We start from the raw sequence: 17,573 nt of genomic DNA, 5'->3' as shown, positions 1-17,573 counted from the left end.
GCAGAAGCAGATTTGAGAAAGGATGGGCCAAGCCTGCGTGTGCGATTGATATTGAACCTATGGGTCGGCAAATAGGGGCCCATGCAAAAGTAAATATCACACGCATAAAGTTCCAGCATGGAGCACAGGCCGACCTGGTTGTAGTGACCTTACAGCAAGGACATCACGCAGAGAGGCAGAGTGAATGATTGATGAGTGAGTAAACGTGGCGTGGTCTTTGTTCGGCACCACCACCCTCCAGCCCCTTCTAAAATACTAATCAGATACGATTAATAACCACACGCCCACTGGGCACGCTTTTGAGACATGTGACTCCTTGGAGGAAAAAGAGTATAAGAATCAAGCACAGTGCATTACTGGGGCTGGGGATTCCTTAATTGACGCTTGAAGATGCTGAAGACAGAGTAGCCAAAACTCTGCTCCATGGGCTTGAGTAGGACTGGGAACCAGAGGGGTTTCAGGGCACCCAAGGCTTTGCCTCAAGGGAATCCGAGACAGAGCAGAGGGCTGAGGAGACCAGACCCGGCGAGAAGAAGTCGTTCATAGAATTTGGTAACCACCTTCTCTGTTTGCCATCCAGGAATTGTGTGAGGCTAGCGCAGTGCCTGTTTGTGTAAGAGAGACTCATGAAGAGGAAGGTATAGCTCTTAATGTCTACTTCTTAATGTCTAACATAGGAGTTATGTGCTTCATGGAACCCTTTACCACTTGTGTAATTCCTTCTCGAAGAAACTGCAGTGCATTGAAGATAATTACTGTGGACCTTTTTCACTGGTATGACGGTAATCGGCTCCACTGGGAGCCAGTAAAGATCCATTTCAAGGGTAGTAGCGACTCCTGGTGACAACAGTGGGTGGCCCCAAACTGGGCACAATACTCCAGGTGTGGCCTCCCCAGTGCCGAATAGAGGGGAATGATCACTTCCCTTGATCTGCTGGCAATGCCCCTACTAATACAGCCCAATATGCTGTTGGCCTTCTTGGCAACAAGGGCACACTGCTGACTCATCCAGCTTCTCATCCACTGTAACCCCCAGGTCCTTTTCTGCAGAACTGCTGCTTAGCCAGTCAGTCCCCACCTGTAGCAGTGCATGGGATTCTTCCATCCTAAGTGCAAGACTCTGCACTTGTCCTTGTTGAACATCATCAGATTTCTTTTGGCCCAATCCTCCAATTTGTCTAGGTCGCTCTGGACCCTATGCCTACCCTCCAGCATATCTACCTCTCTCCCCAGCTTAGTGTCATCTGCAAACTTGCTGAGGGTGCAATTCATCCCATCATCTAGATCATTGATGAAGATGTTGAACAAAACCAGCCCCAGGACTGACCCCTGGGGCACTCCGCTTGATACCGGCTGCCAGCTAGACATCGAGCCGTTGATCACTACCTGTTGAGCCTAAAAATCTAGCCATCTTTCTATCCACCTTATAGTCTATTCATCCAATCCACGCTTTTTTAACTTGCTGGAATACCGTGGGAGACTGTATCAAAAACTTTGCTAAAGTCAAGATATATCACATCCACCGCTTTCCCCATATCCACAGAGCCAATTATCTCATCACAGAAGGCAATCAGGTTGGTCAGGCATGACTTGCCCTTGGTGAATCCATATTGAATTCCCCCCGATTGGTCAAATCTCCTCTCAGGGAGGTCCTACAGGGGCAAAACCCATGCTGCTTGGTAGAAGGCGATGGGAGGAGTTATTAGAGGGGGTAACATGACACCCCTTGCTTCCGGTCATGTGTCCATCAAACTAATGAGCCAAGCACAGGGCACATGATGGGCCGAGTACCTCCCCGGGCTTGAGGGCCGGGAATGGGGAAAGTTGCCATTTTACCCTGCACTGATGGGGGCCAGGCCCCAGCTGCTGTGACTCCATTGATTCCCGTGGCACTCTGGCCAGTTTACCTCCGCTGGGGTTCTAGCCCCGGTGATTCCAGCGGAGCTCTGAGCAACGCCCACCCGCTGGGGTCTGACCCCAATGACTCCAGTAGCCCCACACCAGACTGTACCTGCTGGGGGTCTGACCCCAACGACTCCAATAGCCCCACACCAGACTGTACCCGCTGGGGGTCTGACCCCAATGACTCCAGTAGCCCCACACCAGACTGTACCCGCTGGGGGTCTGACCCCAATGACTCCAGTAGCCCCACACCAGACTGTACCCGCTGGGGGTCTGACCCCAATGACTCCAATAGCCCCACACCAGACTGTACCCGCTGGGGATCCCCCCACTGACTTCAGGGGGACTCCAGCTGATTTACACTCCCTGGGGACCTGCCCGGAACTTTCCATGGGACAAGATGGACGTGAGCAGTTGGGCCAGTCAGGGCCAGGGCACGAGGGCTCCCTGCAGCCACACTGACCTCAGCGCTGTCAGACGCGGGGGAGGGGACAGCTTTTATTTTATCTGTTATATGAGCCCTGCCAAGTGCTTCCTCCTGCTCACAGCCCGGCTGGTGGCTGGGTCGTGGCTCCTCTTATCTGTTTGTTTGCATTAAATGACTGTATCCGTCATCAGCACAGATTTGCGTGTTCAATATTGACACCTGGTCTGTGTCCCAGGCACAGCCAGTGTCCCATGCAGGCTGCACTTGATCCGACCTTGCACCAGAGCGGCTACGCAGAGAGACAATCAGGTGAGACCCTTCAGAGCTTCCTCCAGCTTCTTCCTCCTCCTGCTCGGGGTGGCTGGCGGCAGCTGATCCGTTACAGGGGCGGGTGCCCTGGGTGAGTCCCCTGATCCGGGGCCGTCTCTGTCTCACCCCTTCCTCCCACCCCACAGCCCTGCATGTGGCACCCTAACGCCTGCAGAGCCATGCCGAGCGCCCTGCCCCTCCCTGAGCTGGGCCCAGCATCCAGTCCTGTGTCCAGTCCCCAATGGAGCATCACTCTGCCGGGCGGCTCTCCCATTGGACCCCTTCTCCCAGTCATGGTGCCACGGGGATCCCAGCCCTCACCATGAGGTGCAGTGACTATCACCCCTCCCCTCCACCCCCTGCCCCAAACACACAGTGTTGGCTTTTCAGACACTCAATCTCCCTGGAGCTGGAAATATGAGTGTGATTCAAACACCTGTTAGTGGGGGAAAGGCCCCGGGGTGGGGTCAGTGGGTGATAACACGAGAGGCTCCATGTTTCTAACACTGAACTGGTCTCTAGTCAGAGAACTATTGCAAAGGTGCTGCACCTGCAGCCGCCATTCCAGCCCTGTGCACACAGACTGGCCTCTATCCTGGTGGCACTGGGGCCTCTTCCAAACTTCCCTCCTCCCACCTCTGCCCTCCCTCCACGTTCCATGTAGGTGGCTACCGAGGGGACTTGCCAGCCCCAGCACTGGGGAGAGAGGAACAGCGGGAGATGGCAAATGCGCCTTCTGAGAACCACTTTGCTCTGCAAATGGGACCCTGTTGCTTGAGACCCAGTCAAACTGCTGCCTCCCGGCTCCTCCCTACCTTCATCCCTGGTTCGGGGAGTCCCTGGCGGTGTGGCTTGCAGAGCCCAGCCACTGAGGAGCTGGGACCTGGCTTCCTGTTGGGTGTCCAGTTCTGTCCCTGGGGCACGGCTCGGTGAGGGCTAGAGGTGGAAGGGCCCTTTGGAACCAGGCAGATGGGCTCCAAGTTGGGTCCCCCAGGGCTAGGGGATGGGATCCATCTTGGAGCCTTTCCAGCACAGCCAGGCCCTTTTGCAAACAGCCCCAGCCAGTGCCAGGTTTACAATGGCTCCAGTGTCTTCATGGAGCCGGACCCATGCTCAGAAGGGGCCCCAGCCTGCTCCACTTTCACTGCGCCCTGAGACACCACTGGCTCCCCCCGCCCACCACTTGCTTTTGTTGGCCTGCCCGCCAGCTGGCTCAGGGCTCCTCTCTGCCCCCTGGTCCCAGCCCCTGCTCCTCTCAGCCCCCTGGCCGGATCCCAGTGCACCTCTGGCTCTGGGCAGTCTCTGCTTCCCACCACCTGTGGGGCCCCACCTGTCTCCCCGGAGCTGAGCCGCCTGGGATGGTGCAGAAGCCGGGCCTGTCTCAGCCAGGTGTGTGTGTGTGGGGGGTGAACCGTGTGGAGGGCTTGGCTGGGCCCCTCCAGGCAAGTGCATCTTGAGGGACCCTGGCTGGGGCAGGTCCTGGCCTGGCTGATCGCGCCACTCCCGAGGGGCTGGAGAGATTCCCGGCCCTGGGACTAGCCCGGCAGACAAAGTCGCCTCCCAGCAAGGCTGGTGAGTGCAGCCGGGAGGCAGGGCTTGGGGGAGTGGGTCTCTGTGGGGCCTGCAGGGGTGCTGGGCTGGGAGGGGGTGGGAAGATCTGTGTGTGTTGGGGCACTAGGGAGTGGGGGTTTTGTGGGGGGTGCTGGGCAGTTGTGGTGGGGCTGTGGGCAGGGGTGGTGTTTTGCAGGGCGCTGTGCATTTGTGGGTGGGTCGGGGGGGGCGCTGGGCATAGAGAGTCAGGGGTTGTTGGGCGGGGGGGGCTGTGTGGCGCAGCATGGGCCCACCCCCAAGGGGAAGGGGCACGCTGGCAGCGCAGGGCCGGGCAGGCCACTGTGCATCTGGCAACTACTGGTTTGTAAATAGTGCCCTCACATTGGGTGGAGCAGGGCTGCCCCTGCCAGGCCGTGCCCCATTGCCCCTGGCTGGACCCTCGCTCCGGGGACTGACCTCCCTGTGCCATGCTCTTCCCCCTATGAAATGCCACGCAGGGGAGGGGTGTCACTGCAGGGCGCGTCTCAGGCTGTCAAGGCCCCATCTCCCTTGTGTGTTTTCTCCCCAGGGGAAGCGTGAAGATGGGGCCAGTCGCCTACTTCAGCCTCTGCCTCCTCGGCTGCCTGATCTTTAACCCCTCGTTGGAAGGTGAGTCCCTGCCTGGCCCCTCGGAGCTGGAGACCCCAGGCTCTGTTTGCCCTGGATGGGAAGTGAATTCATTTCACTCAGGGGCCCCAGCCCCACCATGGAGGAGCAGCCGACACAGCTGGCTGCCCAGTGTGGGGTCTGTATACCCCATCACAACACCCCAGGATGATATCAGCCTTTTTCTCAACTGCATCACATTGTCGACTCATATTCAATGTGTGGTCCACTATAAACTCCAGATCCTTTTCAGCAGTTCTACCGCCTAGCTAGTTAGTCCCCATCTCATAGTTGTGCATTTGATTTGTCCTTCCGAAATGAAACCCTTTGCACCTGTGTTTATTTAATTTCATTTTGTTGATTTCAGACCAAATCTCCACTTCGTTAAGACCATTTGAATTCTAACCCTGTCCTCCAAAGTGCTAGCAATACCTCCCAGCTTGTTGTCATCCACAAAATTGATAGGCGTAATCTCCACTCCATTATCCAAGTCATCCATGAAAATGTTGAATAGTACCAGACCCATGACAGACCCCTGAGGGACCCCACTAGATATGTTCCATCCATGTGACAGCAAAGCATTGATAACTACTCTTTGAGTAAGGGCTTTCAACCAGTTGTGCACCCACCTTATAGTAATTTCATCTGGATCACATTTCCACAGTTTGCTTATGAGAACATCATGTGGGACTGTGTCAAAAGCATTAATAAAATCAAGAGATAGGAAGTCTACAGCTTCCCCAATTCACGGGGCCAGTAACCCTGTTAAGGAACGAAATTAGGTTGGCTTAGCAAGGCTTGATCTTGAGAAATCCATGGTTGCTTTTACTTATAACCCAATTATCCTCTAGACCAGGAGTTCTCAAACAGAGGGTTGGGACCCCAGAGTGGGTTGCAACCTGATTTTAATGGGGTCTCCAGGACCCCCTTGCTGGGACCCAGGGCTGAAGCTGAAGCCTGAGCTCCATCTCCACCTGGGGCAATGGGGCTCGGGCTGCAGCCCCCTCTCCCCCCACCCAGGGCAGCAGGACTTGGCTTGCGGCCTCCTTTCCCCCCACCCAGGGCAGCAGGACTTGGCCTGCGGCCTCCTTTCCCCTCACCCAGGGCAGCAGGACTTGGCCTGCGGCCTCCTTTCCCCTCACCCAGGGCAGCAGGACTTGGCCTGCGGCCTCCTTTCCCCCCACCCAGGGCAGCAGGACTTGGCCTGCGGCCTCCTTTCCCCCCACCCAGGGCAGCAGGACGTGGCCTGCGGCCTCCTTTCCCCTCACCCAGGGCAGCAGGGCTTGCGCTTGGGCTCCAACCTTCCCCCCTCCAGGGTCATGTAGTAACTTTATTGTCAGAAGGCGCGTGACGGTGCAATGAAGTTTGAGAAATCCTGCTCTAGGTGATTATAAATTGGCTGTTTCATAATTTGTTCCAGTCTCTTTCCAGGTATCGAAATTAGGCTATTGGTGTATAATTTCCCAAATCTGTGATGTTGCACTCCATATGATTTTATGAAAATATGCAAATGAGTCTGAATATAATGTCACTGGAATATGCTTCATGCAAAAGGTATCATTACAAAGTTTATAATCTACTGAGTGTCTTCATCCAATTTGTATGAATGAGGTCCTATTGTAATTATGCAAAGTGTGGGCCATTAATGATGGTTTGGAATCTTGATGGCTCCCATCAACCAGGACAAATGACTGTGGATGGCTCTGTTTACTTGCAAGCCTTCCTGTATACGTGTGTGCTGGCAAGTGGATAATGAAGTCTTACAGTGACATGTGGTCATGTCACCTGAACTGGAATCCATCTTTAACCTGGTGCTTTTCCATTTAGAAGGAGGGGTGGGAACCCAGAGAGAGACAAAGGATTCCTGCCTTGTGCCAAAGCTATAAATGGGAGTGGAACAGAACAAAGGGGGTCCCAGTCATGTGGAATCCCCTGCTTTTCACCTGAGATGCCTGCTGGACCTAACAAGGTCTGCACCAGGGCAAAGGATTGGGCCCAGACTAGGAAGGAGTCTAGTCTGTGAAAGAAGCTCATTGGAACATCTCTGAGGGTGAGATTTCATCTGTAATCAGTTTCTTAATGTATTAGGCTTAGACTTGCGTGTTTTGTTTTATTTTGCTTGGTAATTTACTTTGTTCTGCCTGTTATCCTACTTTTTGTACTTAATAAAATCACTTCTGTTTATTAATTAACCCAGAGTAAGTGATTAATACCTGGGGGAGCAAACAGCTGTGCATATCTCTCTATCAGTGTTATAGAGGGCGGACAATTTATGAGTTTACTCTGTATAAGCTTTATACAAAGTAAAAGGGATTTATTTGGGGTTTGGATCCCATTGGGAGCTGGGTGTCTGGGTGCTGGAGACCGGAGCACTTGCTGAGTAGTTTTCAGTTAAGTCTGCAGCTTTGGGGGCGTGGTTCAGACCCTGGGTCTCTGTTGCAGCAGATTAGCGTATCTGGCTCAACAAGACAGGGCTCTGAAGTCCCAAACTGGCAGAGAAAACAGGCTCAGAAGTAGTCTCAGCACATCAGGTGACAGTCCCAAGGGGTTCTCTGTGACTAAACCCATCACAGGTACTACGTGTGCCTTTCTCCAGTCCTCTGGGACCTCACCCATTCTCCATGAGTTTTCACAGATAATTGCTAATGGTCCCAAGATTGCTTTAGCTAGTTCCTTATGTATCTTAGGATGAATTTCATCAGGCTCTGCCTCCGGGAAACATATAAATTATTGAAACGTTCTTCAACCTGTTCTTTCCCTATTATGGCTTGTGTTCCTTCCCTCTTATTGATAATATTAATTATGTTAAGTATCCGGTCACCATTTGCCTTTTTACTGAAGATTGAAGCAAAATAGGCATTGAACACCTTCGTCTTCTTGATGCCGTCCGTTATTAGCTCTCATTCCCAGCTAAGCTGTACACTTGCCTTCATCTTTCTCTTTGGCTCCTAATGTATCTATAGAAACTCCTCTTATTGCCTTTTAGACTCCTTGCTAGGTGGCATCATTTTGTGCCTTTGTGTCTTTCAGATTTTGTTTGTACATTTTTGTGCTATTCTATTGTGCCCCTCCTTTGCAATGTGTCCATGTTTTCACTTTTTGTAGGATTCCTTTCTGATTTTCAGGCAATTGAAGAGCTCCTGATGGCCTCTCATTGGCCTCTTATTATTCTTCCTATCTCTCCTTTGCATCAGACTAGTGTGCTCTTGTGTCTCTAATATTGTCTCTTTGAGACACTGCCAGCTTTGCTGCACTCCCTTTTCCCTTAGATTTTCTTCTGATGGGACCTTACTGACCAGTTCTCGGAGTTTGTTAAAGTCAGCTTCTTGGAAGTCCCCTGTGTTTATTCTACTCCTGTAATTCCTCCTCTTCCTTAGAATCATAAATCTTTCATTTCACGGTCACTTTCCCCCGATTATCTTCAAACTTCAGATTTGCAACCAAATCCTCCCCGTTAGTCAGAATTAAGTCTAATGTGGCTTTTCCCCTTTTTACTTTCTCCATTTTTGGAAATAAGAAGTTACCCCCAATACATTCTAAGAACCTTTTGAAAATGTTACGTTTTGCCATATTGCTTTTCCAACTGATCTCTGGGAAGCTGAAGTCCCCACATTAGTACCAGGTCTTGTCTTTTGGATATTTCTGTTATTTGTTCTAGAAATACCCTATCCTCCTCTTGATCTTGGGCTAGAGTAGACCCCCTCTTTTTTCCCCTTTTATCTTTACCCAGAGACTTTCAATTGATCTGCCTCTGACCTTCTGGACCTCAGAACAAGTGAATATTCTTGATGTCTAATGCAACATCTCTTCCTTTTTTCTCTGCCCGTCATTCCTGAACAAACTGTACCTCTCACTAACAATATTCTAGTCAGGAGATTTATCCCACCAAGTCTCTTTGATACCAGTTAAGTCATAATATATCTTATATACTAATACTTCCAGTTCTTCTATTTACTCTCCATACTCCTTGCATTTGTGTATAGACATCTGAGACGTACAGCAGATTCCCGAACTATTATCCCTCTTGTTGCTCCTATGACCCCATTGTAATTTTCCTTCTCCTCTCCCCCGCCAATATTTAGCCTTCTGTTAAGGTCACCTGTGGGATTTTGTCACCCGCCCCTTTTGAACCTAGTTCTAAGCCCTGCTCACTAGGTTGGCAAATCAGTGTGTGGTGTCCATTCAGCCTCTACTATACGTCAGTGCCACCAACCTCCCCTCTGCTCCCAGCCTCATCAGTGTCCCCATGACACCCAGTGCTCTCCATCCTCACCCCACAGTCCCCTGTGTACTCTGACGTAACCCCCTGATACCTCACCCCATCAGGTTCCCCAGTGCTCCTGCACAGATCATCTTCCTTGAGGGCAGCCCAGCTCCTGTCCCCTCGGGAAGGAGACAGTGGTATTTTTTACTAGGACAGCCTCACTGCCACAGACAAAGGTAGAAAGGGAGTGGCAGCTGTTTTAACTGACTGGCTTCAGCCCCATTGAAAGTAATAGGAGATAGTGGCCATTTTGAAAGAGGGCAAACGTTCACAGGATTTTGGGAGATCTGGACAAGCTGGAAGGATGACAGCTGGCAGCTCTGCTCCGATTCTCTTCTCCGAAACAGCCTCTTACCACACTGTTCTTTCTCCTCCTCCCATCCCCTCTCTCGGATCAGAAATTGGGGCCACGTCCTGTCCCAGTGACTGGCTGCTCTACCAAGGCCACTGCTATGGGTTCTTCCTTGAAAAGATGACCTGGTTAGACGCTGAGGTACGAAGCTTTTCTCAGGGATCCACCGGGCAGGGTGGGTTAGTGGGCAGGGTCTGAAGGGGTTTGGTGACATCACTATTGGCCCCGGGGTATCCCTGCAGAGGTGGGGTGGGGAGGCTGTAGAAGTGACATGACTGGTGCTAGGCCCTGAGGCTCGGGAAGAGGCACTGAGAGGGGGCTCTCTCCCCTCACAGCCATCCCTGTTCCTGCTGCCGCCTGGTGGGGCAGGACCCCACACCAGTGCCAAACAGCGTCCTCCTGCAGGGGGGTAACAGGCCTCACTGATGTCCCTGCTGCAGATGGAGTGTCAGTATCTCCACAATGGGGCCCATCTCACCTCCATTCTCACTGAGGCAGAAGGGAAAATGGTGGCCAGATACATCACCGAGTCAGACTCCCAGGATGATGTCTGGATTGGACTCCACGACCACCGGAAGGTGAGTGCCCAGAGCCTGCTTTGCCTCTGGCAGCTGCTCCTCCTATTGGCTGTTTCCCAGGGGTTGTCAGAGACCATGACCCATGAGCCCTTCTTAGGGTCTGCCAGGATCTCCCTCCCCCGCTCCCAGGGTCTCCCATCTGCACTCCACCTTTAACCCCTGCCCTCCCGCACCCCTTCCATCTTCATCCTACCATAAGCTCCGACTCCCCTTTAGCTTTTCCCTTCTAAATACAGCCAGGCCCTGCTCTCCCCATCATCAAACTGACCTTTGACCTGCACCTGCCTCTCCAACTACTGCCCTGTCTCCCTTCCCCCCTCCCAGCTCATGCAATGTGCCGTGTTCTCCCCCTGCACCCCACATCCCATCTCCACTTCACTCTCACCACATTTTCTAGCCACTTTTTCCTGCCCAAAACTTGAGCCTCTGCCCTCCTTTGGGGATCCCGTCCTTGCCTGGTTCTCCTTAGGAGAGCCCCCAGCTCCTTAGGGCAGGGACATGAAGGGGGAGCAGTCGCAGGCTGGGAAGGGGCCCCAGAGGGGGAAGGAGCCATTATGAACATAGAACTGGAAAGAACCTCCGGGGTCACCGAGTCCAGCCTGTGCTATGGCCGGCAACCCCGTCACACCGCCCCCTGCGTAAACTTATCAACCTCCATCTGAAGCTTTGTCTCCATCAGTTTCCTTTCCCTCCCCCCTGCTAGAGAGGCTCTGGGGTCAAGAGGCTCCCCAAATAGCACCCACAGACTCAGCCCCTGGATCCCCCGCCCCAGACTGGAGGCTGGGCTGGACTCAGAACGGGAGGAGTGAGAGGCTCTGTATCCCTTTCTCTAGTGTCCTCAGCCCTCCAGCTCCCGCCGGGCCTGGCAATGGATTGGATCCAGTTCTCTAACCCCCAAAGCTGGCTAGTCCCCCCATGAGCTGAGGCCAGGCCAGAGCCAGCACCCCCAGAGGTGAAAGGCCCCATGTCCCCTTCTCTGATTCTACTGCGCTAGTCTAGGGTTACCATATTTTGTGCCTCCAAATGGAGGATACCCCCAGGGGCCCCGGCCCCGCCCCCAGCCCCGCCCACGCCCACGCCCCAAATCCGCCCCCTCCCAAAGTCTCCGCCCCCTCCCCTGCTTCCCGCGAACATTTGAGTCGCGGGAAGCCTGTAGCAGGTAAGGGGCGGTGTGGGGGGAGGAGGCGCGGCCAAGGCTGGCCCCCCGGCGGCTCCAGCCTGGGTCGGCTCGGGCCCTGGGGTGCCGGCCCCGGCCCACCACCCCCAGCCCGCCCAGCACTGCCGGCCCCCGGCGGCCCAGCGCACCCCCCCGGCTCCCGGCCCCGCGGACCCCCTGGCCCAGCGGACCCCCCGGCTCCCGGCCCCGCGGACCCCCCGGCCCAGCGGACCCGCGGACCCCCCGGCTCCCAGCCCCGCGGACCCCCCGGCCCAGCGGGCCCCGCGGACCCCCCGGCCCAGCGGACCCCCGGCCCAGCGGACCCGCGGACCCCCCGGCTCGCAGCCCCGCGGACCCCCCGGCCCAGCGGGCCCCGCGGACCCCCCAGCCCCGCGGACCCCTCCGGCTCCCGGCCCCGCGGACCTCCCGGCCCCGCGGACCCCGCGGACCCCCCGGCTCCCGGCCCCGCGGCCCAGCGGACCCCCCGGCTCGCGGCCCCGCGGACCTCCCGGCCCAGCGGACCCCCCGGCTCGCGGCCCCGCGGACCTCCCGGCCCAGCGGAGCCCCCGGCTCGCGGCCCCGCGGCCCAGCGGACCCCCCGGCTCGCGGCCCCGCGGACCCCCCGGCTCGAGGCCCCGCGGCCCCCCCGGCCCCGCGGCCCAGCGGAGCCCCCGGCTCGCGGCCCCGCGGACCCCCCAGCCCAGCGGACCCCGCGGACCCCTCCGGCTCCCGGCCCCGCGGACCTCCCGGCCCCGCGGACCCAGCGGACCCCCCGGCTCGCGGCCCCGCGGACCTCCCGGCCCCGCGGCCCAGCGGACCCCGCGGATCCCTCCGGCTCCCGGCCCCGCGGACCCCCCGGCTACCGGCCCCGCGGCCCAGCGGACCCCCCGGCTCGCGGCCCCGCGGACCTCCCGGCCCCGCGGACCCCCCGGCTCCCGGCCCCGCGGCCCAGCGGACCCCCCGGCTCGCGGCCCCGCGGACCTCCCAGCCCAGCGGAGCCCCCGGCTCGCGGCCCCGCGGACCCCCCGGCCCCGCGGACCCCCCGGCTCGCAGCCCCGCGGACCCCCCGGCCCCGCGGCCCAGCGGAGCCCCCGGCTCGCGGCCCCGCGGACCCCCCAGCCCAGCGGACCCCGCGGACCCCTCCGGCTCCCGGCCCCGCGGACCTCCCGGCCCCGCGGACCCAGCGGACCCCCCGGCTCGCGGCCCCGCGGACCCCCCGGCTCCCGGCCCCGCGGCCCAGCGGACCCCCCGGCTCGCGGCCCCGCGGACCCCCCGGCCCCACGGACCCCCCGGCTCCCGGCCCCGCGGCCCCGGCCAAAGAGCCCTCCCGATTTTCCCGGACATGCCCGGCTTTTGGGGACTTCCCCCCGGACGGGGATTTGAGCCCTCAAAAGCCGGACATGTCCGGGAAAATCCGGACGTATGGTAACCCTAGCTAGTCAGTCCTGCTAACTTGGGGCCAGACTGACGCTGAGCCCACTAGAGGGGAAAAGGCCCCGTGTCCCATTCACTGATCCATCCAGCGTCTCCATCACAGTCACACTTTTATTTTGCTTAAACAGGACGAGATCAACCACCTTAAAACCACCAATGCCCCCCGGGGGGGCCGTGCCCGTGGGGTTTAGGGGCTAGAACACACTCCAGAGTGACTCTGCTCCAGCACGAGATAATTAGTTAATTCAGGCTCAGAAGGGAGATGGTGAAGTTCATGTGCTAAGTGTTACTATTAGATCAGTGTCCCCAGGTCCCGTCCCCCTGAGCTGGCCTCTCCCCACCCACTGCCCCACGGCCCTTCCCCGACTCTCCCACTGCCTGAGTGGGGCACTTCTGTGTTGGGTTCTGTGTTTCTATGGTGCCTTATCACCAAGGTCTCTTCTCCCCAGGACCCCACAACCTTTCTTCCCTGTCTCTGCAGAACAGACGCTGGAGGTGGACCGATGGCTCCCTGTATCGCTACAATGCTTGGAACATCGGGGAACCAAACAACAAGTACGACGAGTATTGTGTTGAGCTGGTGAGCCACACAGGTAAGCAGATGCTCAAACACACATGCACCAACAAAGGAGTGATCACAGTATCCTGGCCACGCTCTAGCTCTCTCTGCGGAGATGGCCTCCTGTCCTGTCACCCTGCCTGTCTCCCTCAGTTCACACTGCCGCTCTCTCTCCCCTGATCTCACCCAAAAATTCCTCCCCCATGTGTCCCAGTTTGAGGTTCAGCTCTCCAGTCAGAGGCAGGCCACACAGTACATTTGGCCCCAGACAATCAGTTAAAGGGAAAGACCAGAGCATGGCTATTGCCCACTAGTTGATACATAGGCAGGACATGGGTTCTTCCGTTGGTACCTTGATGGCTTTTGGCACCCTGATTCTGGAGGCAGCCAGGGGCCTATTTTGGCCCCAGGACAATTTAGAGCCACCCCAGAGCTGCTCTGACAGTGGCAGTAGCAACCTGTACAGCCAGAGCACAGGGGCTTCAGCCACACCCCAGCCTGTCCCCTGTGCTGGGGAGGCCAGGACTGGGCAGGGCAGCTGTCTCTCTGCTGGGTTCCCCTACACAAGAGGAATCCCCAGCTGGCCACTAAGACAGCTTCCTGCTGTCCATGTTGCTGGAGTGGTGTAGGGGGTGGAGTGGGGCTGAAGGCCTTGTCTCCTTGGCTGGCAGTAGGATGGAGAGCTGGCTGAACAGGGAAAGCTCACTCGCTAATTCATGAGTGACTCTGTCAGGGATAATTCTCCACTCTGGCAGAAGCGGGGGGGCTGCAAGGACTCTAAAAAGGACTTCTCCTCCATTTCCAAGCGCTTCTCCTCCATTTCCGCCTCCAAGTGCTTCATCTCTAGGAAGAAATTCCTTTCTTCCGCAGTTAGAACTCGGCCTGGGTTAAGGGCATCCCTCCATCTTGGCACCTGGATCTCGGGTTGGGGAGGGCTGACCATTCCCTCTGCGGAGGTCTCCAGTCCCCCATCCCCTCCCCGCATTTCTGTCATGGAGCTGAAAGTCTGGGCTTGGTCTGGGTCTGTCTTCTCCATGGCAGGCTACTTTGGGAAGACTGGTTGCTCTAGGGTTTCGGTGCCCGACCGCAACCTCATGCACAGGCTGCCCTACTCTAGCTTAACTATTTCACTGCCACAAAGCTAGAAAAAAAATAAACTGCTTGTTGGACTCCCTGGCTTGGCAGGCTGAACCCTTTGCATGCCTGTTCCCCTCAGGCAGCAAAGAAAAGAAGGGGGGGGGGCGGAACCTCCCTGGCTTTCCAGGTTGCCAAAAGGAAAAATGTGTCCTTTTAAAATCCTGAGGTCTGTGCTTCTGGTTCAAAATGATCCCACCACTCTGCCACCATGTCAAGGTTGATGCCCACTCTGGCACTTGGACTGCAGAAAGTGGGGGCCCACAAGGATTCTAAAAATTAATACTGGCCACTCCAGGCTTGTATTATACTCCCAAGGTTACAGCTTTTCTCCTACCTTGGATGGGGAGATGCTGCCACCACCCAAGTGCAGAACCCCTTTGAGAGCCCAGGAAGGCGGACTTGGGAATTCCTTCCTGTGGGTACCCTGAGGCCCTTTCACCCCTCCTCCTGGGAAGAGCTGAGAAGAAAAAAAAAAAAGAAAATCAGTTGTTGCCACCAACTAATTAAACAACATGTGCACAAACTTTCTTAAGACACAGAAATCCAGTCCTGTTCTTAAAAAAGGTAAATTTTATTAGAAAGAAAGAAAGAAAGAAAGAAAGAAAGAAAGAAAGAAAGAGAAAGTACATCTGGAAACTCAGTTTATTGCTAGATTTTAAAAGACTAACTACAAGGATTAATCAAGAATAGCTTTCTCGAGGTCCCGCTTAAAGGTTACAAGCAAAACAAAAGCACCTGGGGTTAGCACAGAGGAGTCCACAAGCCATAAAGAAATAAAAAGAAATAAACCTAATCGCGTCTTCCTAGACATTTCCTGATCTACTTACATATCTGCGGTTCAAATCAGTAGTTTCTAGGTATGTTACTGAGGATTTTTCATACCTGGCCCCAAGCTTCTTATAGCATAGCTGCTGCCCTGTCTGCCTCTCCCCAGGAGAACAACAACAAACAGACAAAAGGGACGTTTTTTCTCAATTTTAAAAAGTTCTAGCCTTCCCATTGGCTCTTTTGCCCAGGTGCCCACTCACTTTCTTTTACCTATGCAGAGCAGTGACTTTTAACCCTTTACAGGTAAAGCAAATAGAGAACAGACCAAGAGGGATTTTACAGCTAACTGGCTGGCTGACTGGGTGTCTATAAAAGGGAGCTACAGCCCCCGCCCCCCTTCATTTATCACAGACTCATTCTTCCTGGGTCATGCTGGTCACACGGCCCCGCCCACCCTCCGATGCTCCTGAGTCGGAGTGTTCAGCAGCGTTGGCACAAATGCTCCTTCCTCCAAACGCACACTGGGCAGGATTTCGCCCCCCCCCACTGTCTCCTACTTAGAAGTGTCACTCATCCAATCCTGGAGCAGGAACAATGCCATGTGACCTGCACGACCAATCACACACAGCTAATAGTTCACGTGAAACGTTTTGCAAAACGATTGTGGGCACCGTTTCTGAAGAACGCTCCCGGGGCTGTGGGGCTCTGCGAACGGGAAAGAGGGTGAAATTCACAGCAATTCATCAACCCCAATCCGTAGTGCTGTCCCCTGGGGCGAGACGCTGCCTCTGGGCCACGCCCAAACCCAGAGCTGTAGGAGATGGAGGTAGGGCCGACTCGTTCAGCACAGAGCGAGCCGGCGTCCCTCTTCCTGAGCTTGTCTCCCCGCTGGCAGCTGGCCAGGGCTCTGTGCTCTCCTTTCTGGCCTTTTGAGGGGGGTGTTGAGGGAAGGGAGGTAACAGCAGTCGCAGGTGGAGAAGCTGTGTGGCCTAGTGGAATTGTAGGGACTATGACTCAGGAGACCTAACTTCTATTCCCAACCCTGCCACTGATCTGCTGGGTGACCTTGGGCAACTCACTTCCCCACTCTGCGCCTCAGTTTCCCCTTCCACCTCTTGTCTATTTAGACTGTGAGCTCCCTGGGGGGGGATTGTCTGCCTGGACACAGCACCTAGCAACAAGGGGCCCTGTTGTGGCGGCATGTGGCACTGGCACTTGGGGAGGCTGATGCGAGCTCCAGAAGCTCCTGCAGTGCTCAGACCATGGCTTCACTCCAAGGCCCGCCCACGCTCGCCCTCCTCCCCTGAGGCCCCACCCATGCCCCATCCACACTCCATCCCAAGACCCGCCCCAAGCCCCACTCCTGCTCAGCCCCCTTCCTGCTCCACCCCACCCTCCCATCACTCAGCATAGCCGTTCGCTCCTTTCCTCTCCTCCTCCTTGGGTGGGCGAGGAAGGGATGTAGTGGGGACAGGAAAAGGTGGAGCAAGGACAGGCCTTGGGGGGGAAGAGGAGGAGCAGGGGCAGAAAGGGGCGGAGCGAGGCTGGAGACACAGGGGAAGAGCAGGAGAGGGGCCTCGAGGTGGAGCGCAGGTGGGACCACAGCCCAGGCATCTGCACTCTCAAAGGCAGCAGGTCGCCGGCTGTTCGCGGAGGCTTATCCCCCCCTGGCCTATTATACCTGCTGCCCATGCTCCTCCTCCTCGCAGCCCCATGCACAGGAGCTGGGGTCTTCTCTCAGCAGGGTGCAATGGGGGGGGTCACTGTAAGGGCAGGAATGGCCCCACTCGCCCTTCCCCCGCCCCAGTGATTTCTGTTTTGCCTTCTAGGTTTTAAGGAATGGAACGATGCTCCCTGTAACACACAAAACGGCTACATTTGCAAGTATGAACTCAAGCGAGGGGAGTCACACGCCTGTGCCTGAAGGGGGAGCTCAGCGCCTGGGCTCCTTGGGCACGATCAGGCAACGTCCCAGACTTTCCGATGCCTTTGCTGCATCGAGGGCCTGTCCCCTCCCTCCCTGAGAGACCAGATCTCACTTCCCCAGCTGCAAACTCTCTTCCCCCAAGTGTCTCTGTTCTAGTTACACGCCTGCCCCTTCCCCCTCTTCCCCTCAGTGGCTGCAGCCCACGACAAGAATAAACTCTCCTGAGCATGTAGTTCTGTGTGTGTCTCCTCTGTCCCGTTCCTGGCTCCGTGTAGAGGCGTCCATCCAGCCCCCTCTGCCTGTGTCCTGAACCGCCCAGATCCCAGTGGAGGAGAGGAAGGGGACCCCCAGAGGGAGGCAGGATGGGCCTGGCCTTTTGGATAATAGAAATGACTTGGTTTCCCTCCAGATATCTGCAATACCCAGAGTTTCCTCTCTCTTCTGGCCCACCCATCTCCTCCTGGTCTCCTCTCCACTCAGACCCTGAGCTCCTCAAAGCAGGGACGTGTCCAGCTCTTCTGTACACATCATTGTCCTTCAGAGCTGGAAGCAGGACCCTGCACA

The 17,573-nt window shown here is 56.2% G+C and overlaps 1 protein-coding gene across 1 annotated transcript; it reads left to right on the top strand.

The window, feature by feature from the left end:
- The first annotated feature begins 1,478 nt into the window (after window positions 1–1,478).
- Window positions 1,479–17,241, top strand: LOC112061020 (lithostathine-1-alpha-like). Its single transcript, XM_065552003.1, has 7 exons — window positions 1,479–1,574; window positions 2,565–2,729; window positions 4,758–4,837; window positions 9,497–9,591; window positions 9,891–10,028; window positions 13,100–13,211; window positions 16,912–17,241. Exons 2-7 carry the CDS (start codon window positions 2,581–2,583, stop codon window positions 17,004–17,006), a joined length of 669 nt encoding a protein of 222 aa, XP_065408075.1. The 5' UTR covers window positions 1,479–1,574; window positions 2,565–2,580; the 3' UTR covers window positions 17,007–17,241.
- The last annotated feature ends 332 nt before the right edge of the window (window positions 17,242–17,573 follow it).

This window comes from Chrysemys picta, chromosome 1, assembly GCF_011386835.1.
Source record: "Chrysemys picta bellii isolate R12L10 chromosome 1, ASM1138683v2, whole genome shotgun sequence".
NCBI classification, from domain to species: domain Eukaryota; kingdom Metazoa; phylum Chordata; order Testudines; family Emydidae; genus Chrysemys; species Chrysemys picta.
This window is presented reverse-complemented; position numbering and strand designations above follow the sequence as displayed.